This window comes from Arvicola amphibius, chromosome X (genome assembly GCF_903992535.2).
Source record: "Arvicola amphibius chromosome X, mArvAmp1.2, whole genome shotgun sequence".
In the NCBI taxonomy this organism is placed as follows: domain Eukaryota; kingdom Metazoa; phylum Chordata; class Mammalia; order Rodentia; family Cricetidae; genus Arvicola; species Arvicola amphibius.
In genome coordinates this window covers 59532015-59557452 of record NC_052065.1, presented here as the reverse complement: position 1 = coordinate 59557452, position 25438 = coordinate 59532015, and the positions used below count along the sequence as shown (strand labels likewise).

Here is a 25438-nt window from a genome sequence, read left to right as displayed (position 1 = left end):
TGCAGAGGGGGTGGGGCCTCGCCAGCGCGGGGCGGAGCACAACCCGGGAGCTTTGGGCCCTAGGAGGGAAAGTCAATTTCACCTACAAAAAATCCACCCTTATGGCCTATGCTGGAGGCACAGAACTGAAATGGGGAAGGCTGCCGCTGGGCTGAGCTCTAGATGGAACTGGGTTCCCGTCTCCTCACTCAGTTTTTGGCCTAAAATAAGTGCTCAGGAATGTTTGGTTTGGTTAATAACTGCTTCTTTTACTAATCACTGAGTTTCTTAGTTTTCACATCTGGATAATGGGTATGCTAATACTTCCTTTAAACGACAGTCGTAAAGATTAGAGACTGCCATTGTTTAAGAAAGCACCTATGGACTGAGATACAAAAGATCCTGTCTCAAAAAAGAAAACATCTCTATAAATCTGAAATGCTTGCTTTCATCTCCCCAGGCAGTTACAGCCCCTCTGCACCAAAACTTTCCAATCTTGTTTTCTGTTCTTTATTAACCCTTAGTCAGGCTTACTCTGTGAGTTTGAGACCAGCCTGATCTATAGTGACTTCCAGGGCAACCAAGTCAACCAAGTCTTATGTACTGTGACCCTGTCTCAAAATACCAAAAGAAAAAAAAAAGTCAGGTTGCTGGCACACGCCTTTAATCCCAGCACTGGAGAATCTCTGTGTTCAAAGCCAGTCTGGTCTACACAGTGAGCTAGCTCCCGGACAGCCAGGACTATACAAAGACAGACCCTGTCTCAACAACCAAAAAAACCAACCAACCAACCAACCAAACAAACAAACAAAAAATGCCAACACAGAGACAGATGTGGTGATGTCAGCAGGCCATCCACAGCAGCCCCTATCTCAAAAAGACCAAAGGGTGTAGCTTAGTGTGTTGCACACCTGTAATTCCACAACTCAGTAGACCGGCAAGTTCACTTCCAGCCCAAACTACATAGTGAGACACACCCCCACCTCCTTTTTGAGACAGGGTCATCCCACTGTAACCACAGGTGGCCTGGAACTCTTTATATAGCCCAAGCTGGCCTAGAATTCACAGAAAGCCCAGAGAGCCACCTGCCCCCTAAAGCTTCCAGGCCCTATCAAAAGGAAAAGGGAAAAGGAAGAGGAGAAAATGGTCATGTTCTTCACAGAACAGTGTTTATACAACGTATCAGATATTTTCTATCACGAAAAATTGCATCTATGAACCCACAAACTATCCATGCACGCCAAGTTAAAGGCCAGCCAGAAGGCAGAAGATCTTTGCCACTACATAGTACCAGAATAGAATCCTTACTTTTTATATGATGGAAGCAGAAAAATGACTCTTGCGACCTGTCCTCTGACCTCCATGTACGGACATACAATAAGCAAACAAATAAATAAATGGAAAAAAAGAATATTTGCCAGGCCTGGTGGCAAAGGGCATTAACCCTAGCACTCCTAAGGCAGAAGCAGGCAGTCTCTGTGAGTTCCAGGACAGCCAGGGCGACACAGTGAGACCCTGTCTCAATAAATAATCAATTTTAAAAAGAGAACCTACAGAGGTGGCAGAAGGGTTAAGAGCACTACCTGCTGTTCCAGAGGGCAAGGAGTCAATTCATGGCACCTATTTGATGACCTAACAATAGCCTGTAACTCCAGTTCCTGGTGTTCTGAGGCTTTCTTCTGGATTCTTTTGGCATACGGTGCATAGACTGACACGCAGGCAAAGCACTCAAACACGGTGAGTAAAAATTAATAAATCTTGGAGCTGTGGTGGTGCACGCCTTTAGTCCCAGCACTCAGGAGGCAGAGACAGGCTGATCTCTGTGAGTTCAAGGCCAGCCTAGACTACAGAGTGAGTTCCAGGACAGGCTCCATAGCTACACAGAGAAGCCCTGTCTAGAAAAACCAAATAATAATAATAAATCTAGGGTTGGAGAAATGGCTCAGTGCTTAAGAGCATTTGTTGCTCTTGCAGAGGACCTACATCGGACTCCCAGCACCCACATGGTAGCACCCAATCCTTCATGACTTCAGTTTCAGAGTAGCTTCTCACCTTCACAGGCACCACGCACGCATGTCATAATATACATACATGCAATCAAACACTAGTATGCATAAAAACAAAATAAATAAATCTAAAAAATTATTAATATTTTTATTTGTTTGTTTGAGACAAGATTTCTTTGTATTGCCCTGGCTGTCGAGAAATGTGATCTTTAGACCAGGCTGGCCTTGAACTCACAGAGATCCACCTGTCTCTGCCTGAGTACTGGAATTAAAGGCGTGTACCACCACCACCCAGCCATTAATCTTTTTTAAATTAAAAATAAATTTTAAAAATTAAAAATAAATTTAAAAAAGAACTTGCCAGGCAGTGGTGGTGCACGCCTTTAATCCCAGCACTCAGGAGGCAGAGGAAGGCGGATCTCTGTGAGTTTGAGGCCAGCCTGGTCGACAGAGTGAATTCCAGGATAGCCAAGGCTATCACACAGAGAAAACCCGACTCAAAAAAAACAAATAACAAAAAAAGAAAAGAAAGAAAAAAAGAAAATAACTTTTGCTGTAGTGAGAGACACCTACTATGTCACATGCTTTAGACATTATCTCCTTTAATCCACACTCCCCGTGATTTAGGGACTGTTTGTATCTCCATTTTCTAGATGAAGAAGCTGGTTTTCTTTTTCTTTTCTTTTTTCTTTTTTTGTTTGTTTTGTTTTGTTTTTCGAGACAGGGTTTCTCAGTGGCTTTGGAGCCTGTCCTGGAACTAGCTCTTGTAGACCAGGCTGGCCTTGAACTCACAGAGATCTGCCTTTGTCTCCTGAGAGTGATGGGATTAAAGGCGTGCATCACCACCACCTGGCTGAAGCTGGTTTTCTTTATTTGAGATGGGGTGTGTCACTATGTAGTACTGGCTGTCCTAGAGCTTGCTGTATCTAGACCATATAGAGTTCCAAAGATTCTCCTGCCTTTGCTTCTCCTGTGCTGGGATTAAAGGTGTACCAACATACTTGGCTGGAGAAAGCTGGTTTTCAAAGAGTGATAATTTGCATGCCCAGTATTATATAGCTGATAGTCTATTATGGTTTTTTTTTAGAGAAAAAAACTGTTAAAGTGCCATAATTGAAGTACCAAAATCAGGGCCAGCAAAACGGCTCATCAACTAAAGGTGTTTGCCACCCAGCCCGATAGCCTGAGTTCAATCCCAGGACCCATATGCTGGAAGGAACTTACTTGTTCACACAAATATGTACACATGCACACAAAATAAGTATCTGGTCATGGTGATGTAATGACCATAATTCTAGCACTCTGGAGAGGAGGACTGATCTCTGAGTTTGAGGCCCATAGAGAGTTTGGGGACTGCCAAGGCTACATAGAGAGACTCTGTCTCAAACAAACAAACAAACAAACAGCAAGATAGATAGATAGATAGATAGATAAATAGATAGATAGATAGATAGACAGACAGACAGATGAACGAACGGATAAGTAGCAAGTGAAATACTGATAACGGTCCACAAGTCTAAACCCTTAGCAGTGGGGCCACTGGAGGAGGAGAATTACAAAGGCCGCCTTTAAAAACTATAATCTTATTGCATAGAGGAAAATCTACTGATGTGGTGACTTTTGAATCACCTCTGAAGGCTTTCAAAGACAGAAATGGCAGCTAAGGATAGTGGGATACATGCCTGTAATCCCAACACTTTCGACTGGAGGTGAAAGGCCAGGATTCTAGATCATCTTCAGCTACACAGTGAATGTGAGACTTTGAAAAAAATTGGAGCAATTTCAGGTTCACAGCAAGGTAGAGTTAGTTCCGTTTGCTTAATATTGCTGTGAACCTGAACCTGAAACTGCTCCAACTTATTCCCTCTGCCTCCTCATCTCACCCTAGAGTGGTACATTTTGTTACAGTTGCTGAATTTATATTCTACATTGGTGCATCATTATCACCCAAAGTACAGCAAGCTTTTTTTTATAAGTACAGAGAGCTGTAATGGGGAGAGGATAGAAAAATACAGCCAGCCGTGGTAATGCATGCCTTTAGTTGGGAGGCAGAGGCAGGTGGATCTCCGAGTTGGAGGCAACCCTGATCTACAAAGCGAGTTCCAGGACAGCTAGGGCTACATAGAGAAACCTTGTCTCAAAAAGACAAAACAAAATCAAGAAGGGGGAATTAACCTAGAATCTTCCATTTCCACCAGCACTGAATGAGAGTTCTTATTGCTTCCCATTGATTCCCCTGGCAACTCAGGTTTGGTGGTAGATTTTGGCCATTCTAAGAGGGGATCCTTCTCTATGTTAGGCAGTAGCTAAATCAAAGAGTATGCAAACAGGTATGCAGTGTGGCTAGTATAGATGAATGGAATCTTAATCCTAAAGGCTATGGATAGTGTCTGAAGACTTAAGGTGAATAACCCCCTCTGTAATAGGCCAAATGGTGGCCTCCCAAAAGACATGTGCACTCCAAATTGGTAATTTTCTTTGACCAAAGGGGGTTTTTAGAAGGTATGGTTAAGGTGAGGATCACAAGCCAAGCATGCTGGCACTTCCTTGTAATTCCGGGCACTTTAGGAACGGGTGACAGAGGGATCAGGAGTTCAAGGCTGGCCTCACTGCATACCAAGTTTGGGGCCAGCTTGCGTCCATGAGACCCTGTCTCACCATCACCACCCCACCTTTCCCAGAAAAAGAGAAGTAACTAAATTGACCAACATGGAAAGAGGGTAGTTCAAGGGCACTTTACTGAAGAGATGCTTTTAAAGCAGAATCTGGAAAAATGAGTGTAATTTTACCAGAGAAAATGGTGTAGCAAATCAGGCTTAGGAAAAGAGCAGCTGGCTGGTTCCAACCTTTGTACAACTGTGTTTCAGAGAATCTCCACATCTATTCTGTAGAACTCATTACAGTATATTGTATTATTTATATGTTCCCCCACTTATCTATGAGCTTCTAAAATGATGACATCTTATTTGTCTTATGTTCTCAGAACATAAACACTGTACCTAGCACATAATAAAGACTCAATAAATGTTGGCTGGATAAACAATTTCAGTAAATGGCTTCTCTAATCAACCCTGTGCTTTGAGGGAAGGTAAATCTAGCCACAGAATGAAGAATGGACTGGAGAGCAGAGGCCCTTTAGAAAGGGGACGGGGATAATCATGACTTAGAGGTAATGAGAGGTTGATTTAACACAGTGGCTGTGGTACCAGAAAAGAGGAAACTGCTGGGAGAAATACCACAGAACCAGGGCAGATTGGATTCTCAGCGTGGGAGAGAAGAGGGATATGAAGAGGATCCTGAGGTTTCAAGTCTGGCAGGTGATGATACCTCTAACCAGGACAAGAAAGACAGGAAGAGAAGCAGATGTGCAGGGAATGAAGGAGCCTGAAGCTAGTACTGTTGTTCCTTCATTTGAGAAGCCAGCTCTAGCGGTGTCAAGAGGAACCAAGCTCAGGCAGCAGCCAGGGATGGCTATTCTAGTTCAGGTTAGGTCAGAGGAAAGACAGCTATATATGTGCCCAAATGAATCAAGCCAGTATTTTCCATCCTCCCAAGACTGTAGAACTTTGATAGAGGTTTAAGGGTGACTTAGTTAAGGAAGGATCATAACACAGAATGAGGGGTGTTCAGACCCTCTAAAAGATAACTTACTGTAGAAGATGCTTGGGAATGATGGAGTGTAGTGGGGTAAGAATTCAGCAGCTCCTTCTTTGACCTAGGTGGCCTGAAGATTCTTAACTCTGTGACACTGTTGTTGATCAAGTATGAATCTTGCCCTAACATCACCTTACAGCAGAACCCAATCTCCCAGAGGACTTAGCCTAAGTCACTGAACTCATTTACCAACCCCCCCTCCACACACACACACAGACGTGGTTTCTAAGGTTCTTTCCACCGGATGCTACGACAAAAGGAAATGTATGGGTGGGGCGGGGTTTTCAGAAACCAGTTCAAAGTTCCCACACAGACTACACCACTACACCGAGAGAAAGAGGAGCAAGCGCCATGTTGAAACCATTATTGCCACCTAGATCCTTCTTACTGCTTCAGCTGCTCCTGCTAGGGGAAGGGTGGAGCTCCAAGGTTCTCATGCCCAGTGGAAATGAAGACACCAAAGCTGGTAGGAAATCTAGGACCAGAGGGGGTTGTAGAGAGGAGAAAGGCTATGGGGAAAGGACTATATGGAAGAAATCAGGAGCCTGATAGTGGCCATTCTAATGACTCTAAAGAGTAGAGTGGGGAGGGCCTGGGGAAGGGCTCTCTGCCTCACTCTGCTTCTTCTGATCAAGACTTTTCTTCTACTCCACTTCATTTTGTTCCCAAATTAGGTTTCTTCCATGGACACATCAATCTTCCTACTCGGCCCCTCCCAGAGGTTCAATGCTTTGTGTTCAATGTCGAGTATATGAATTGTACTTGGAATAGCAGTTCTGAGCCACAGCCAACCAACCTGACTCTGCACTATAGGTATGAGAAGGGAGAGTGGGTAGCACAGGAAAGAAAAGAAGGTGGACTAGCTGAGAGAGACTGCATGGGAATCCAAAAAGAGGGTAGCCAGCTTCTTAGGCACCATACTGGTTTCTCATGGGCTAAGTTGTCAGTTCCCACGAGATGAGGCTAGGCTATGGATGTATGCAGTGCCCACGTTTGCCCCATCATCGTTCTTTCTTGTAACTGTTCTCTAGGTACCAGAGATCTGATAATAAATTCCGGGAGTGTCGCCACTATCTGTTCTCAGAAGAGATTACTTCCGGCTGTCAGATACAAAAAGAGGAGATCCAGCTCTACCAGACATTTGTGGTCCAGCTCCAGGACCCCCGGAGACCCCAGAGGCAGGCTGAACAGAAGCTAAACCTGCAGAATCTTGGTAATCAGGAAAGAAGTAACCAAGAGGCCAGGGAGTTTGAGGGCACTGAACTTTAAAAAATTTTTTTCCTTCCTCGTTGTTGGCCATGGGCAAAAGGGAGAAGATAGGGGTTTGGGATTGGGGAGGGGGAGGGATAAGGAGAATTACCTCCAAGATAATGACTTGTCTAGGCCAGGGCAATGACCACACGCACACATATCTCCAGTGATCCCATGGGCTCCAGAGAATCTAACACTTTACAACCTGAGTGAATCCCAGCTAGAGCTGAGCTGGAAAAGCACATACATGGAACACTGTTTGCAACACTTGGTGCAGTACCGGAGTGACAGAGATCGAAGCTGGACGGTGAGAGACTTGCGGGTGTGGATGCGGTAGCTAAGGCCAACCAAGAGAGGAGAAAGGACTCAACTAGCCAGATAGAAGGACCTAATGCCAAGCTCCAGTTCTCTGCCTCCCAGCTCCTCTAGCCATACTTTCTTTCTCTTTTTGCCTTTGGTTTTCCGAGACAGACTTTCTCTGTGTAATAGTCCTGGCTGTCCTGGAACTTGCTTTGTAGACCAGGCTGGCCTCGAACTCACTGAGATCCATCTGCCTCTGCCTCCTGGGTACTGGGATCAAAGGCGTGTGCCACCACCGCCTGGCTTCATTTCTTCTATCATGGCCAGTGAGCTTTGGCTCTGGCTCTCCCACCCACCCTCTTCCTGATGCAGACATGAGGGAGGCAGTGAGTGGATCTGGAGGGGAGACCCACTTCTGAGCCAAGTTAGAAAAGGGACCAGCACGTTGTGAGTAGTCAGGAAAGGAGCCAAGTAGACCTGGGAGGAACCAGAACCAGTTTCTTGTTTTGTTTTCCTGGAACTGGAAAGAACCAGAAGTCGGAAGAACCCGAAGATAAATTGGAAGAATCAGAAGATGACATTAAGGTATAGGCAAGAATGTTTCCATTCTCTCTTCCTTTATAGACAACCATCTTTCCCTCACCCTTCTTCTCCCCAGGAACAAATAGTGGATCAGAACCCTAGATTCTCCCTGCCTAGTGTGGATGGGCAGAAACTGTACACATTCCGGGTTCGGAGCCGCTTTAACCCACTCTGTGGAAGTGCTCAGCAGTGGAGTAAATGGAGCCAACCTATTCACTGGGGAAGCCAAACGGCAAAGGGTAAAGTGACCCAAATACATGACCCCTAAATCATAAACCCAGTATCCCAACCTTTGTAACACATTACCACTATTGTTTGCTTTATCTCTCTATTCCTAAGCCTCTACCTCCACCCACTGTTCAAACTCAATCATTATGAAGCAGGGGTGCAGCCAGAATAGGCGAGTGGATCCCCAAGGAGGCCAAAGGGTGCTCAAGGGGAATATGGAATGTGTAGGCGGTCTGGACAGCATTCCATAGAATCTGCATAGTGGAGATGCCCCTGGATCAGGGCTGACCTCTTTGATTTGGTTTATTCATCTGTAAAATGTAGATAAACACTGTTCCTCCCTTTCAGGAGCTGTGGAGAAAGTAAGCATAAGGAGTGTGTTTGGCATGGTGCCTGGCATCCATGTCTTATGAGTGCCACAAATGCAAGGCTCATTTTCCTTTCCTTTTTTTTTCTACAGAGAATCCTTCCATGTTTGCACTGGAAGCTGTGCTCATCCCCGTTGGCTCCATGGGATTGATTATTACCCTGATCTTTGTGTATTGTTGGCTGGAACGGTGAGAGTTCAGGAAGCCCTGAAAATGAGGTGGGGGTGGCGGGGTTATTTCAGGACCAGCAGAGGGAGAGCATCAAGAGCTATGATGAAGGCGTGGAGAGGAAGCTATAGGTTCCACGCTGACCAGTTGAATGCAGGGTCATAAAGGAGCTTTAATTTAATGCTTCTGCTCCCCCCTCTTTCTGCTCAGGGCAATGCCTCGAATTCCCACCATCAAGAATCTAGAGGATCTGGTTACTGAATACAACGGGAACTTTTCGGTGAGAACACCGCCATACACATACTGCAGACTATCAGCTGCCAACTGCCAGCTAGCAGCTAGCGAGACAGACTGTGAGGGGGGCAGAGTGGAGGCAGGAGGGGGCCTGCATCATCAGGATGTGGCTGACGGAGTGGAGGGTGGGCTAGGCAGAGAGACAGAGCAAAAGAGATTTGTGATGCAGATGGCAGCTGTGGTATTAGGGGCCCTGGAGCCTGGGTATCTTTTCTGTAATCACAATGGTTGCAGAGTTGTGAGGGCTCCTTGGGCCCCAAGCATGGGTCTTTTGCTTCCTGCCTCTAATTGACCTCTGACCTGGGGATATCTGTCTTTAGGCCTGGAGTGGTGTGTCTAAAGGGCTGACTGAGAGTCTGCAGCCAGACTACAGTGAACGGTTCTACCTCGTCAGTGAGATTCCTCCCAAAGGAGGGGCCCTAGGAGAGGGGCCTGGAGGGTCTCCTTGCAGTCTGCATAGCCCCTACTGGCCTCCCCCATGTTATTCTCTGAAGCCTGAAACCTAAGACTCAATCCCTTGATGGAACCTCAGGGTCCTATCACCCTAAGTGATGCTAACTTCCCCCTGCTCATCTTGCCAGTCTGAATCCAATGCCAATTGCTACCCCCCCCCCCCCCCGTGGCTAAATTTCAATTTCATGCCCCATGTAGCTGCTCCTCCATTCAATATGCCCTACTTGAGAAATGCCCCTTGCCCCTTTTCCCTGCGCAAGCCCCACCCCCACCCCCTTCTGGCACCTTCCCCTGTTTTTGGAGACAGTCTTACCCTGTAGCCCTGGGTGGCTGGGGACTCACTATGTAGGTTAGGTTGGCCTATAACTCAGGCAACCCTCCCACCTCAGCCTCTAGAGTGTTCCGGTTATCTGCATGTACTTTATAGGATCCTTTCTCCCCTTTCCCACCTACCATTCAATTGTTCGGGAACCAACAAGAAATAAAGTTTCTACCAATGACAATCAAAACTGTCTGTTGTGGGGTTGGGAAGCAGGGGAAACATGGAGTTGGGAGGAATGGTATAAAGGTAGGGGGAAAGACAATGGTGCTACAGAAGCAAGAGCGCTACAAAGTAACTAAAGGGAGGACTGTTCTAACTTACTTTTCTCTGCTAAATTTCTGGGCTTATTCTGGGGGCCAGTTTAGAGTTGTATTTGCTGTGTTGTTCCAGTTCCTCCGAGTTCTTTTACAGATCCCAGCCAGTGTCTTCGCTCCTTGGTCACTACTCTGTGTGCCCTTTCTGACCTCACAATCCTTCAGCTGCAGCCTCGGATCACACCCCTCCCTCCAGGTGCTGACCATCCCTAGCTGCCAAAAGCACTCTCTTGTCTGCCCGGTCTGGGCCTTCTTCACCTTATGAGAAACACCTGCCCCTTTGGTCATCCAACCCTATGGGCACTCTCAGGTGCCCGGGGCCACTAGAACACCTGCCCTCTGCATGATTCACCAGTGGATCTTTGAAGAGTGAGATGATCTTGATAGCATGTTTATCTTCATCAAACATGGAGGTGAGGGACAAGCACAGAACAAGTCTGGACATGGACCTGGGGAGGGTTGAGGACGGCAGAGATCACAGAGGGGATAACCAGAGAAGGGCCTGCATACCTCTGTCCCATCTCTTCTAGATAACCAGGAGTTTCTGGTCAACACCAATTGCTCTGTTCTCCTGTTGCTACATTACACTAGAAAGAAACTGGGGTTGCGTAAAACAGGTAAGTGGTTTGGGGAGGAGCAGTGGCTGAAGGTCAGAAGCGATAAGCTGACTCTGGCCTCTAAACTTTCCTCCCAGCAACAAGGGCTAGCCTCACCATCCCTGAGCCCTCCTCAACTCAAACCCATTCTATAGAGGGTCACTAGCCCTTTTTACTCCGCGCTCTCTCTTCTTACTTGTCTCAATTACCCCGTGGCTTTCCTTTAGACACCATCGATTTGTGTGATGAAACTGGGACCATGAAGTTACTTTTCTTAACAAAGACACCCGGGGACTACGCCAGCAAATTCCTTACAGCACGAAATACCTACTACGTTTGTAAAGTAGAGCGTGGAGCACCAGGTAGAGGCTTGGGGTATTCACTATAGAGTCCCTCAAAAGGGATTAAAATAAGGCAGCTTTCTCTTGCAATCCCAGCACTCAGGGAACTAAGGCAGAAGGATTGTAAATTCAATTCAGGGCAGCCTGGGCTTCATAGCACGATCTCATTCCAAACACCACACACACACACGAAGTTCTGGGTCCCATGCCCAGCATATGCTCTATGTGGTGGAGCATGCCTATAATCCTAGCACTTGGGAAGTGGGGACAGGAGAATCAGAAGTTTGAGGTCATCTTTAACCATACAGCAATTGTGAGGACAGCCTGGGTTTCATAAGACCCTGCCTCAAAATAAATACATTCTTTTTTCTTTTTTTAAATATTTATTTATTATGTATACAATATTCTGTCTGTGTGTATGCCTACAGGCCAGAAGAGGGCACCAGACCTCATCACAGATGGTTGTGAGCCACCATGTGGTTGCTAGGAATTGAACTCAGGACCTTTGGAAGAGCAGGCAATGCTCTTAACCTCTGAGCCATCTCTCCAGCCCCTCTTTTTTCTTTTTCTGAGACATGGTTTCTCTCTGTAATAGCTCTGGCTGTCCTGGAACTTGCAGAGTTCCCTAGTTCCCTGCCTGCCCCTGCCACCCAAGTGCTAGGATCAAAGGTGTGCACCACCACCCAACATAAATACATTCTTTAGAAACTGAAGTAAGGAGGATTGAGAGTTGGAGGCCAGCTTGGGCCATATAACAAGACACTGCCTCAGAAAACACCCACAGGCTGGAGCCAGGAACATTGGGTGTTCAAAGTGGACTTGGGCTATATGAAATCCTATCTCAAGACCCCCCCCCCACACAAAAAAGTAGTAAATAAAATAGGGTATCCTTAACCAGATCCAAATTGACCATGTCTAATCAGCTCAAAGAAAGGACACTGCTTTGATGGCAGTAGGTTAGGCTCATATATATATACCATGTCACCCTACTTCATCCTAGGGTTCTTGTAGGTCTATGCCAAATGGGAGGGAAAAGTGCAACAGCTCAAGTAAATATTTAGTGAAGAATCCTGAAATAATGGGCTTCAAAAAGTCAGAGACTTGCTGGGCAGTGGTGGTGCATGCCTTTAATCCCAGCACTAGGGAGACATAGACAGGCAAGTATCTGTGAGTTTGAGGCCAGTCTGTTTCACAGAACAAGTTCCAGGACAGGCTCCAAAGCTACAGAAAAGCCCTGTCTCAAAAAAAAAAGGGTAGAAACTTGATATGTATCAGGGACTGGAAATAGCACAATGCTATGTTTACAGGCACCAGGATCGAGAATTCCTACAAAGCTGTTGTGCCCCTCTTGAAGAATCCAGAACCCGAACTAGTTGGTAAGGCATGTGATGGGGGAGGAAGGGCATAGGAAGTTGTGTATGTAGCTGTGTGCTGGGCATAGTACCAACACTGGTAACCCTGGTGCTCCAGAGGATTTTGAGTTAAAGGCAGCCTAGGCTGGATGTGGAGAAGTCTATCAGGGAAGGGAAGGTATGAATGTAGGGGTGGGGCTAGCACACTGGGGTAGGTGGGATCATAGGAGTTTAGAAAAAGGGGGACAAGGGTCTAGGTCAACTCTTTAGGGGGTTGTCTAGCTTTAACTATACATGTCGCCACTCCTTCCCCCACGTCATTGTCTTTTCCATTTCCCAACCACCTGTGGGAGCCAGCCAAACACCATCCTCTCCTCACTTCCTCTGTAGGTCAAGTTACCCTGACTAATCAACGGAATGATGGAGGGTCATGGTGGGTTCCACATCTCTTCCTCAGAAGTGATGCTTTTTCTTGTTTTCTAGAGTCCCTGCGCACACAATGTGACTTCCTGGAGAGGAGCCGAATAAAGATGCTTAGAACTCTAGAGGCTAAGAGATTGGCAGCCATGGAATCCTCTCTAAATCTTTCAACAAGATCCCCCAAGGGTGGAACCCAGCAGGGCTCCAGTCAAAGCAGTCAACAGAAGGTTTGTGCCCTGCTGACCCCTAAGAATTTCCTGTCTAAATCTCATCTATGTTCATCACCTGACTCCAACCTCTCTTCTCCTTCTTTTGGCCCTAGACAGTAGAAACCTTTCCTGCAGAGCCTCGACATTAATAGCTTTATTTCTCTTTTCTAGTCTAAATCTGGACGATCAGATGAAGATGGGCCGTCTTCCACCCGCAGACCATTCTCTAAGACTAGAGCAGACTTTCTCAAGAGACATCGTTAACTCAATAAATGACCAACTGAGAGCAGCAACTACCAGGGGAGAGCATGAAATTACTGGAATTTTATGCGAGGCCTTCTTTTTCTAGAAAGACTCCTTCTCCCCACATCTGCACAAAGGCTTCAGTAGGCTGCAGGCACCAGGGACGCTGAGGTGGACCCGAGCAACAACAACAGAGGGCTGGAGTGAACACTTGGGGGGGGGGGGGGGTGAGGAAAGACTGTGAAGTCTGGTTACTAGACTTTTAGTACAATGAGCCTTTGAGGACCAGAGAAGGGGGTGGGGTCTTCTCAAACCAGACTACCTCCCCTCGGGGGAGGCCTATCATGCAGCCGCCCACTCCTGCTGGGGTTAGGTGTCCCTCCCCCACCACACTCCATTACCTCCCAGGCTGAAATTCCCCCACCTCCCAGCCTGTGGGCAGTCCCTCCCACCCGCCCTTCAACTAACTGCCCTTCGCCTTTCCTTTCCGCCTCCCTCCCTCTCCTATATTGGAGGGGGGCAGCAAGGCTGCAGAAACCAGAAACCAGATCTGATTATAGACATTTATTGAACTCATTTATTGATTTGACACACTTCCCCACTCCAACCTAGCACATGATACAATCTGGGTAGGCCAGGCGCTGACACAGGAAATGATGGGAACCCACAGCAGGGTGGGGGAGGGGACAATGCAAAGGGCGCTGGGGGGAGGAGCTGCTTGGGGGCTGGGGTGGAGGAGCCCCAGATGGCCTCTCTGGCAGGTGCTAGTAAACCTGATCCACATTCCCCCCCATCCCTGCTCATTTCCCAGACCCTCAGCCAAACTCCCCAAGCTCCCCCTTCCCTTTTCCTCTCCACAACCCAGCCTGCCACCACACAGTCTTCCACATAACCCTGGCAGTCCATGACTGGGAAGAAGGGCAGGGACAGCTGTCCCAAGCCTTGAACAGGGAGGTCTCTGTACCTAACTTTACTACCCTAAATCCTTCCTTCTTTCACGCCCCTCCCAGGTCCTAAGCCAATTTCAGGCCTTGGATGCTCTCTGGTAGTCAAACAAGAGTGTGCCCGCCCCACAACAGCACCTTCTTCTAGGCACAAGTAGAGAGAATGCAGGGGCTTGCCTTAGGTTTCTTTCCTTAAACTCTAACCTAAATATGCATGGAACTTTTTCTAGACCTGGGTTTCCCTCCAGTCGCCTTTGCTACCCACCTCTCCCCAGCTTCCTGTGTCTCCCTCCTAGAATATGTAGTGTTTGCATCATGTCACTATGCCAAAGCCTTCAGAAAGAAAAAAAAGCATTCTCCCCATTACTAGCACCTCACCACTGTTAAAAATCTCTATACTTATGTTTATATTTCTTTAAAAGTTTATAAAAAGCCTGTCTGTTATCTGTATCCTTCCAAAAGTGATTTGGCCTGGTGAGCCACTCCAGTGCTCAAAACTTGGCCCTTCTAGGTCCCCTAACCTCCCACCCCCCCACCCCACTGCATAAAAATCCAGGCCCAACCTGGCCTGGCCCAGCTCTAGTAAGACTCTCTACAAAAAAAAAAAATAATAATAATAATCCTGCTCGCAAAGGCAGGGTAATAAGGCCACTGGTGACTTCACATTTCTAACAGCATTGTGGCCCCTGCTACAAGGCCTAGGAGGTGGGAACAAAAAGGGCCATAATTGCCCCCTAATTGGCACAGTGAGACTAAGCCCTTGTCCCTTCCTCCTCCCATCGCCCTCCTCCACAATCCCTACATGCCATAGCTTTAGCCTTATGATTTCCTCAACACTCCTGTGTGTGTGACCGCCTAACCCTAGCTTGAAAGCAGGGTTCCAAATTCTAGGTGAGGGCTCAAGGGGAAAAAGTGGATAAGAAGGACAGGCCGGGCTCCACCTCTGAAGCAGGGGACAAAGCTTCTGGTTGTGACTCAGGGATCTGTTGGAAAAAAAAAGAAATGGAGGACAAGATAAAAGATTCATTTGAGGGCACCATCCAGACTTAAACCAAGCAGACACTTCCTCCCCTCCCTCCACACAGCTCCCCCCTTCTGTGATGAGGAGCCAGGAAGTCCCACTTAGAAGTGATGCTATGCTAATATGACATCCTCCCTCCAACTCTCCAGGAACTCCTGTTATCAGCTCTAATGCTCCCTCTGGCTCAGATCATAGAATTAGCTGAGCATTCAAGAACAGAGATGCTGGCTCAGATCATAGAATTAGCTGAGCATTCAAGAACAGAGATGCTGTAGTGATCGGGGGCTGCTATACCTGGCTCAAAGTTGAAGTCCAGTCCCTCGCCATCCATGAGGTCACTAATGATGTTATCCATGTCGCATTCCAGGTTCTCCATATACATATCAAGATCTAGATCCTGAGGCATTCTGTCATGGCTGGTAGCTTCAGTAGGAGATGAGAGCACAGGGGTCCCCAGGGCCTTATGGATGGGAGCACCTGCCATGACTGGAGGTGGTGCCATCACAGAAAGGTTGGGAACCAGGTTGCTGGGACCTGGACCCTCTAGCGGCTTAGGACATAGGCTAACTCCAGTAGCCAGCTTGCTAGAGGAAGGCATTCCTCCCAGTAGCAGAAGTGTAGGAGCCTGAGACAGAATAGGATCTACCTGGGTCATGAGAACATCAGCAGGAGGTGGTGGTGTATCAGAGGTGAGTAAAGCCTCTAGAGACTGGGAGCTTGAAAAGCACCCTTCTCCTGCTGACAAAGACCCATCTATTGGGCCAAAGAGGGAGGCACCATAGCTATGTAAGGGGCCTGCAAGCCCAGGATGTTGCAAAGAGAAGCCAGGCAGACTGCTCCTAGACAGCAGGGAATGGGGAGACGCAAGATTGAGCCCATCCAGCAGCTCTAGATCTTCACTGAGGGGGGGAGGAACACCCCCCGAGTAGCTGCTGGCTGAGGCTGGCATTTCCTCTCCTGCTAGTACCTCAGACTCTGGCCCCATTGGGGACAGTCGGGTGCTGACAGTGCTAGCATTTGAACTGCTTCGTGGACGGAAAGTGGTCCACACATCAGCTTCTTCACGGTTTCGAGAACAAGGGCTGCTTGACCACTTGGCAAAGGGGCCTAGAGGGCTCCTTGGAGTGGCACCTTCAGGTGGAGCTGGCAGGACCGATGGCTTCTTCTTGGGGCCTTTGCTGCGACCCCGGAGCAGCTTGCTGCTGCTATCCATGGAGGCAGCCCTGCGGCGGGGCGCCTTGCCACCCTTGCCGCCCTCGGGGTTCAGCATCCACCAGGAGCTCTTGCCAGTGGCCTCGTTGTGAACCTTGATGAACTTGCTGTGCAAGGACAGGTTGTGACGGATGGAGTTCTGGATGGGACAGAGGTGCACAAAAGGGGCATGAGACGTGTAGGGGAGGTTGGGAGCCAGCAGTCTAATCTAAGGGGAGGCTGGAACACAGCAGCAGAAGACTCAAAAGTCCAATCAGGGAAGAAATACAGTTCCCAAGCTCAGTGTCTCCCCTAGACTTCTCAGAGGGAGACAAAGTAACCTACTCTCCAGGGAGAGCAGCTATCTACCCTAGAATAGCTAGCTCCTTTCAAATCTCTGGGTGTGTGTGTGTGGGGGGGGGGTACTCGACCTCAGAAAAAATAGATGGGGAAAAAGCATTCCATAGTACCATTCTTTTCCTGATGTGCAGGATTGGGTAGAGGATACAAAATGGTGGAGGATACAGGATGGTGGCCATACCAGCCTGGGTATGACTTGTCCTTGGCCAGGTCTCTGAATAAGCTAGAGGCCTGGAAGTTCAGTACAGCTGGTACTTTCTTCTCTAGAACTTTTAGGTCAGCCAGATAACTCTCTAAGACTGGATCCCAAGCTAGGCCTTTAATTCTAGAACTTGAGAGGCAGAGAGGGGATCTCTGTGAGCTCAAGGCCAGCCTGGTCTACAGATCCAAGTTCCAGGACAACCAAGAGTTATAGAGTGAGGCCCTTTCTCAAAACATCAGAAGAAAAAAATCCCAGTCTTATTTCATCCATTTGGGACACACTCAATACTCATGAGGTGTAATTTCTCTGTCTCTCTTTCCCTCTCAAAATCTACTGGAGGCCAAGCTTAAATCCTATGCCTTTTAATAAAAGTGTTTGCTTATTCTCCATACTCAAATTTCTTGTCTAGTATTTTTTCATCTGTTTTCCAGTTTTCCCCAATCTATATGACATGGTTTATGGGTTCATGTAATTAGTCTTGTCAACTGTAAATACCAAAGGCACAGACAATGCCCTCCAGTTCCACTGTCCCCAATAGTGCCCCCCTAGTCCCACTGTTCCCAACAGTGCCCCCTCAGAGTGCCAAGGCCACAGCGTATCAAGTACACAATAATCAATACTTGTCTAACTGGTAGATAGCCCCTAAATATCTATAGTGAGATTTTCCTTGAGGCTCTGTCAGTTCCCGGGTGTCTTGGGTATTGGAACCTACCTATTATTTACTCTTCTTCGCTGGTGACATTTAGATAAATATACCTTTCCCTCTAGTAGTCCACAGTACAAGATGGAGATTGATACTTCTTGAGCCTCTGGTGCTGCTTGTTTTTACTGGTTGGTATATGCTGTCTGCCCCACCTCCCATCACTTCTCTAGCTCCTTCCCAGTGTTTTCCCCCCTGGGAATCATCTAAGAATTTGAGCATAATCCCTCCACCTTAAAGGTCTTTTGACCCCCCCCCCCCACCACATGAAGCTCTTTACTTTAGAAATAAGTTCAGGAGGAAGCTGCATGATAAGAACCATGAAGAATCCCAGAGGTAGATCTTTGTGAGTTCGAGGCCAGCCTGGTCTACAAGAGCTAGTTCCAGGACAGGCTCCAAAGCTACAGAGAAACCCTGTCTCGAAAAACCAACAAATAAATAAATAAAAGAAACTGAGGCTCTAGACAGAGAGAAACCATTTCTCTCTGAATGGTAACGCTTGTCTTGAAGAGTGTGGCTTGAGCAGCTTCTTGTGCCAAGAGTCCTTTAGGGTAAGACTTCTTGCCTCCCTGAGCCCATCCATCCACATCGACTCTTAGTAACTGAGCACCATTGTGTCTTCTAGCGCTGTGATTTTTTCCCTTTTTTTTCTCTAATTCTGGTTCTATTGAAGTGTGTGTGTGTGTGTGTGTGTGTGTGTGTGTGTGTGCGCGCGCGCGCGTGCATGTATGGTGGTGCTGGGGCTCAAGCTCAGAGACTCACACATGCTGTGCAAGGATTAACTACTGAGCTACCTTTCCATCCACATCACCTCTCTGTCAGACCTTGGGACAAGCAGGAAAGAGAGGTCAGTTCCCAGGTGCCTAGAACTGTTTGAGGTGTATTGCGGGGGTGGGGGTGGGGGTGGGGGCGGGGGCGGGCGGGCGGGGGGGGGGGGCTGATAAACTGCTCACTAAGCCACCAACTTAAGCGTTCTTGTTCAAGTGAGTGCCGCCCCCTGGTGGGGTGGGAGTGACCTTGGCACAACACCAGGGAAGTGTGAAGCTTCCTGCTGGGGGGCTTTTGGAAGCTCTAGACCCCGTCTGACTAGGTCTGGCAATGAAAGTAGTACCTAACTTCCAGTGCCTGAATTTCCTCATACGCAAAATGTTGATTCTTAAGCTGCCACCGAGACTAACAAAATGAAAAAAAAATCTAAAATTATTTCACGGGTTGTTTCACAGGTTATAGATTCAGCTTAGTGGCAACCGCACTGCCCTGGGTTCAGTTCCCAGAACCAAAAGAAAAAAATTTCATAAACTATAAAGGCTGTGTTAAGCATAAATCATAAGGAGGGATTACTCCCACAGTATAACAAGCAACTCCTGGTCATTCTACCCTGGAAAGTCAACTTAAGAGAAAAGAAAAACAGCTGCGCAGGCTGGGTCCAAGGAGGGGAGCTCTTTGTGAGCCTGAGATTGTGGCATGGCAGTCTACCCAGAAATAGTGCCAAGGGTCTCAGTCAGCTGTCCCATCTTCTGTTCTGTCTGGCCCCTACGCATACTGCAGATCTGTTCCCTCGCTCTAACATCTACGGAGAGCTCCTCCGTTCATTCTGTCCCTGTACTTGGTACGCTAACCCTAACCACCTACAGAGGTACACGGCACTACTATGGGTTGAACGCTCCGATTCCTTCATTAGAGCCTCATTTCTCTGGCAAATTCCAGTTATCATCTGCGACCTTCCCCGTTTCTTCAAGAAAGACCACGAGAACTTCCAACCTAGGCTCTAAAATCAGAGTTATAGGAGACCTCCTTTCTCACGAGTAGCATTCCTCAACAACAAAGACTTTCCCCGACAGTTTGGATAGTTCCTTACGAGGAAGACTTTTCGACAGTAGAAGGTAAACTGAGGCAGATAGCAGCTCACAATCTTTTTTCTTAGTGCACAGTATCAGCTGCCTTTCCTCGTGGATACCAACCCCTTCTTTCCACCTTCACCGCCCACTCCCTCTTGGGCAGAGCAATCCTCTAACAGTTCCTGTTCACGGAGGTATTGGAAGGCGAGCAGGGAATCCGAGTAATCCCGCAGGAATGGGCCAAAAGGTGTTGGGTGGGAAGTGAGGGAGGAGGGAAGGCTAGGTGCGGGTGGAGAATCCACACAGTTCCTGCTGTACATAGGATAAAGACTTCTCTGTGGGAATAGATGTTTGGAGCAGCTCAAGCCAAAGTGCTGAGGAGCGAGTAGAGAATTCGATTTTCCTCAGAGCAGGGACAGTGTCTTATTCATCGCTGATCCTCCCGCTTCAAGCTCAGAGTGTGGCATATACTATGTACTAAGTAAATGTTTGTCTAACTGATGATTGAAGGTGGATCTTTGGGCTTCCCAACGGAGTGGAGAGGCGGTAACTGGGGCCCCGGAGTGAGAGTACCCAGAGGGGTCCAAGGGTGGATGGCGTGAAGGTAAGGGTCATACTTACTTTCCATCCTGCCGAGCTGTTGCTGTCACCCTTGTCCTTGAAGTAGGGCACCGTACGGACCATCCATTCGTAGATCTGGGCAAGTGTCAGCCGCTTCTCCGGGGCGCTTTCAATGGCCTGGCTGATGAGTTCTGCATATGACTGATTTCCCCAGGCATTCCGGCGGGAGCCTCCCTTCCGAGGACCTGTTACAGCCCCCAGGATTCCCGGCTGGGGGCCCCCTGCCGGCTCTGGGAGCCGTGAGGGCAACAGGGTCGGTTCGGAGGGTCCCTCCGAGTGTACCTTCTGTCCCAGACTGGGCTCCACCTCGGACGGTTCTGGTGGCTCCGTAGCCAGCTCTGGTCTAGGAAGGGGCCAGGTGCAGGACCGCGGACGGCTCTGGGGTTCGAAGTCGGGATCGAGGTCTATGATCGCGGCAGCCTCTGTGGCTGACTTCTTATTCTCAGGATCCATACGTAGAGTTGAACCTCTGCAGCTCAGCGTTCAGTGGAGCCTGCCACAGTCCCTCACCATGCCTCCCCTCAGCGGGGAAGCAACGAGGGCCAGGAGGCACATTCCTGCCAGTTCTAAGAAAGTCAAGAACTTCTCCCTTGTCTCAGGATTCTAACCCCCAAACTGTCCGTTCTACTCAGTTCTCCGAACTCCTTCCCGACTACAGGCTGCAGCCTCAGAGCGCTACTCTGAGGCACCACCTGTAACCTCCGCCTAGCGAAGGCACTTTCTGCACCCTCTCACTCAGCTTCCTGCTCTTTTAAACCTGAGGCACCGTATCCCCTCATACATTGCGCTCCCATCACCGAACGTCTCAGCGCAGTTCCCTCCCCCTTTCAAGTTGCTGCCCCCCGGACACTCCTCCCAAATTTCCTCCACCCGGATCGCTGCCCTCCCCCACGCCCCCGCTCCCTAGCGTCACTTGTCCCTCCCCTGGCTCGCCCTCCCCCCTCCTCTTCCCTCCAGGTCACTCTTGATAGGGTCAAGGTTCCCGCGGCCCCAGCCTCCCTTTTTCCCGTACAGAACCCCCTATCGGACCCCCCCACCCCCCGCCCCCCGGGTTTCCCTTTTGTTTTGCTCCAAGCAGCAGCCCCCGCCTGACGTCTCTGTTTACCACTCGCCGGGGCAGCCATCTGCGCACGCGCCTCGAGAGCCACTTGGGAAACCGAGTTCCTCAGTCGTGCCACCCAGGTCGGGCTCGAGGACTACATCTCCCGTCTTACTTTGCGACCAAGAGTCCGATATCGGCAGCAGGACCGCGGCGCGTGGCAGGATATGGGGAGGTGGAACTTTAATGATTAGAGGTCGTCCCGGACTCTCTTTCTTTTCTTAAAAATCATTTTCCTCATTCCTTCCCTTACCACCCTTTCCTTCGAGTTTCAGGATCGCCCAAGTGACTGTTTGGAGAGGCGCTAGACTTTCCCGTCTTCAGAAAGCAAAATGAAAAGTATTGTCCCTATAAAAAGCCGAAAGAGTATCAACAAGTAGGGAACTGTTTAGAAAATAAGATACATTCACGCTGGGGAGGTGAGTGGGGAACTTGTATAGCATAACAAATGGTGTTAACTGATGGTGGTGGTCCCCCCCTACCCCATCCATCCTCCTCCGTGTGCAGTTCACAGACGCATCTCTAGCCAGTTTCCTCCCTCGGCTCTGCTGGCCTCCTCTAAGATATTGATAGTCTCCTTTTCCCGATCTCCAACAGCTTCGCATTCAACAGATCCCCAACTGAACTCTTTCAGAAATCTCTTCCTGCACCCACTCCCCTATCCTCTAGCTACTCTTTAACCTTGGTTAGCAGCTGTCCTGGGTGCGCACAGCCTTCCAAATCACACTTGCTGGTCACCTTTTCAGTTCCGTAACTTGCTACTTCCAAATTCCAAATGGAGGCATTATAACTGCGTTTAAGGGCTTTGGCACAATGGTGCTTGCCTTTAATTGCAGCACTCAGGGGGCAGAGACGGACAGATGTCCCTGAGTTAGAGGCCAACCTGGTCTACATAGTGAGTTCCAGGATAACTTGAGCCCTGGAAACAAACCAAACCCCCAAGCAACCAACACCAACAATCTCTGCGTTTAAATGGCTTTATCATCCCAACTGGAGTTCTGTTCATTCATCACCTCCACTAGCCTAACACTGCCACTACCCCTGCTACAGCTTGTTTCTAAGAAACACCTGGTAATTCGAAATAAAACTTGTGCCAGTCACTGTTCTAATTACTTTACCAATTGTCTTAGCTACTGTTCTATCGCTGTGAAGAGACACCATGACCAAGGCAACTGTTATGAAAATTGGGAGGTGGCTTCCAGTTTCAGAGGAGTCCATTATTATCATGGCAGGGAGCATGGTGGCCCATGCGGCTCTGGGACAGTAACTGAAAGCTACATCCTAGTCTGTTGATCTAGAGAGAGAAAGTGTGACAGTAGGCACAGCTTGGGCTCAAAGTGGCATTTTCAGTGACACACTTCCTTCAACAGTGCCACACCTTCTAATTCTGATCAAATAGTTTCAAATAGAGCAGTTCCCATGAGCCTGTGGGGGCATCCATATTCAAACCACCACACAAATGTTAGCTCCCTTACACCTCACATAACCCTGCCGAGGTAGATACTGCTGTTATATACATTTTATAGATGAAAATGCTGGTGATCTCAGCAATCAAGTCAAGGAAATTGATGGCCCTTATCCCTCCCTCAAGTCTCCATCTTGGGAAAAATCCCATCCATTGTTTGAGGTTTTTCTCCAGCACAGCTTGTTGTTCCCTACGTGCATTTTTAAAGCACCTCTGGCAAGCTTCTGTTCTATAGCTGCAGGGCATCTCAGCTGGTCTGTTTCTGACAGTAAACAGTGAGGCCTTGGGGGCAGGAGTCTGTGTCTGTGATCTCAGTTCTGGGTCACAGTTAATGTTTGCCAAATGAATAAACGAAAAGTATTACACTTAGATATTTAACAACTTTTAAATAAATACTCTTTTCTTTGCCTGGTCATATTGCAATTTTTCTGCTAGATAGCAAGGCTAGAGAGACTGTAACTTGTTTACTGTTTGAATTGTTGCTGTATATACTTTTCTCCCTCTCCTTACTCATTTGCTTTTTGGAAACAGAATCCCAAGTAACAAAGCCAGGCTGGCCTTGAACTGCTGATCATCCTGCTTCTACCTTTCAAGTCCTAGTATAATAGGACTTTCCCCTAGCACTTAATACAGATAACTAAAAAATAGTTTTTTTTTTCTTTTGGCTTTTTTTGAGCCAGGGTTTTTCTGTGTATAGCCTTTGCTGTCCTGGAACTCTCTCTGTGTATCAAGCTGGCCTCCAACTCAGAGATCCATCTGCTTCAGCCTCCCCAGTTGTTGTGATCCAGCTGCCCTCACTTTCCCTGACCAACAGCGGAACTTCCTTGTGTTTGTAATTGACAAGAATATTTGTGTTCTTTCTGGCCAGTGGGTTTCCACAGAAGCAGTAGAGGTATTACACACACACACACACACACACACACACACACACACACACACCCCGCCAGTCTAGACATCCAGGCTGTGCTGGCTGCAGCACCCAGTGATGGGATCAGAGGCATTCATCAATGAAGTTTTTTTTTAAACGTGTATGTATGTATGTGTGTGTGTGTGTGTGTGTGGTGTTGTGGTGTCTCTACTTTCACCATGTGAGTTCCTGTGATCAGTCTCAGGTTGCGAGGTGCTTGGGGCCAAGTGCCTTTACTCACTGAGGCGTCTTACCTACCCAGTTGATTTTCTGTTAGGTTCAGATTCTCTGCCTCCTGTGCCAGGTGGTGGACACCTTTAATCCTAGCACTCGGGATGCAGAGGCAGGTGGATTTCTGTGAGTTCGAGGCCAGCCTGGTCTACAGAGTGAGTTCCAGGGCAACCAAGGCTGTTACACAGAAAAACCCTGTCTCAAAAGAAAAAAAAAGATTCTCCTCCTGTGAGGAAAAATGTTGACACAACCATGGTATTTCAGCAGTCTTAACACGCTGGACCTTCAATGTGGTAGTATCAGCCTGCTCGTGCTATGAGAAACCATCTTGTTTTTGTCCACTAGACTCTTGACTGTCAAATTTGATAGTCATGAAGCACTTATCAAAGACTAGGAGGGACTGCAAGAGGAAGAAGCATTTGGAGGGGCTGGATTTGCCATATTCTTTTTTTTTTTTTTTTTGGTTTTTTCGAGACAGGGTTTCTCTGTGGCTTTGGAGCCTGTCCTGGAACTAGCTCTTGTAGACCAGGCTGGTCTCGAACTCACAGAGATCCGCCTGCCTCTGCCTCCCGAGTGCTGGGATTAAAGGCGTGCGCCACCACCGCCCGGCTGATTTGCCATATTCTTATAAAATAATGTGCATATATCCGTGTGTGCGTGCATGCACATTTGTGCATATATGTGGGTGGAGGCCGGAGGTTGATGTCAGGTGTCCTCGATCACTCGCTCTCCGCCTTATTTTTTTAAACCAGAGCTAACTGATTTAGCTAGACTGACTGGCCAGCAAGCAAGACTCTCCTGTCTGCCTTCTTCACAAAGCTGGGGGTATCCATGCATATCTTAAGTCCGGTTTTTACCTGGATGTAGAGTATTTGAACTAAGGTCCTCAGGCATGTACAGCGAGCACTGAACTATCTCCTAGCCCCTCCATATTCTTTTGTTCTTCTCCAACATTGATTTGTTTCCTACCTGTGCACAACCTTCGTTGCATACAGGCCATATGCTCCTACATGAGATCTAGAACAGGGAGATGGGAAATACTTGCTCACAATGACTGTAAACATCTTCTGCATATGCTTCTTCCTCCTACAGCCCCACCTAGAGTCTTTAATAAGTACTTTGTGAATGTCAAATTTGATGGCCAAGAGTCTAGTGGGCATTACGTTACAGGAAGTGCTCCTCTAACTGAAGCAGGTGTGGTGTCAGATCATGTAGAGTTGCTGAGATGGAAAAATGGTAGGGTGGGGCAAGAATCTGTCCTGGCTTGAGTTATGTCTTGCATTGTCTCCTTGGTCTATTTCTTTGAAAAGGTCCACCTCTCTACTAACTCATGCCCATTACCCCCTTAAATCTCCAACTCAAATGTCAAGACTTGAGTGCTCATAGAAGCTTTTCTTAACTAGCCCGACCTGACAAATCACCTATTTACTTTGTACCTCCTGAACTTCTATGAACTTGGTTTATATTTTTGAATTTTGTGCTTGTGGTTGCATGACTTTTTATCTCATGGGAGTATTATTCTCTCCCTCATCAGACTTCGAACTCTTCCATCAATCAACAAAAATTTGTTAAGCTGTCACAAGATAAAAGCATATCTTTATTTTTGAGGAAGGGTATCACAGTGTAGCCCTGGCTGGTCTGGAACTTAAAGAGATCTGTCTATATAAAGAGAGATCTACCTGCCTCTAGCTCCCAAGTTCTTGGATTAAAGTCATGCACCATTGTGCATGGCATAACCCTGGAGATACACACGCATGTGTGTGTGTGTGTGTGTGTGTG

The 25438-nt window shown here is 47.8% G+C and overlaps 3 protein-coding genes across 3 annotated transcripts; 2 read left to right on the top strand and 1 right to left on the bottom strand.

The window, feature by feature from the left end:
- The first annotated feature begins 5972 nt into the window (after positions 1–5972).
- On the top strand, positions 5973–9783 carry Il2rg (interleukin 2 receptor subunit gamma). The gene is made up of 8 exons (XM_038316740.1): positions 5973–6105; positions 6314–6452; positions 6671–6852; positions 7058–7197; positions 7849–8011; positions 8461–8557; positions 8747–8816; positions 9151–9783. The coding sequence occupies exons 1-8, from the start codon at positions 5991–5993 to the stop codon at positions 9334–9336; spliced, it is 1092 nt and encodes a 363-aa protein (XP_038172668.1). The 5' UTR covers positions 5973–5990; the 3' UTR covers positions 9337–9783.
- A 180-nt stretch (positions 9784–9963) lies between these two features.
- CXHXorf65 (chromosome X CXorf65 homolog) lies at positions 9964–13139 on the top strand. The gene is made up of 6 exons (XM_038316741.1): positions 9964–10332; positions 10450–10536; positions 10743–10877; positions 12164–12232; positions 12692–12855; positions 13009–13139. Exons 1-6 carry the CDS (start codon positions 10308–10310, stop codon positions 13099–13101), a joined length of 573 nt encoding a protein of 190 aa, XP_038172669.1. The 5' UTR covers positions 9964–10307; the 3' UTR covers positions 13102–13139.
- A 1473-nt stretch (positions 13140–14612) lies between these two features.
- Positions 14613–20834, bottom strand: Foxo4 (forkhead box O4). Its single transcript, XM_038316387.1, has 3 exons — positions 19958–20834; positions 15340–16396; positions 14613–15007 (listed from the first exon to the last, which is right to left on the bottom strand). Exons 1-3 carry the CDS (start codon positions 20408–20410, stop codon positions 15000–15002), a joined length of 1518 nt encoding a protein of 505 aa, XP_038172315.1. The 5' UTR covers positions 20411–20834; the 3' UTR covers positions 14613–14999.
- Positions 20835–25438: the final 4604 nt, after the last annotated feature.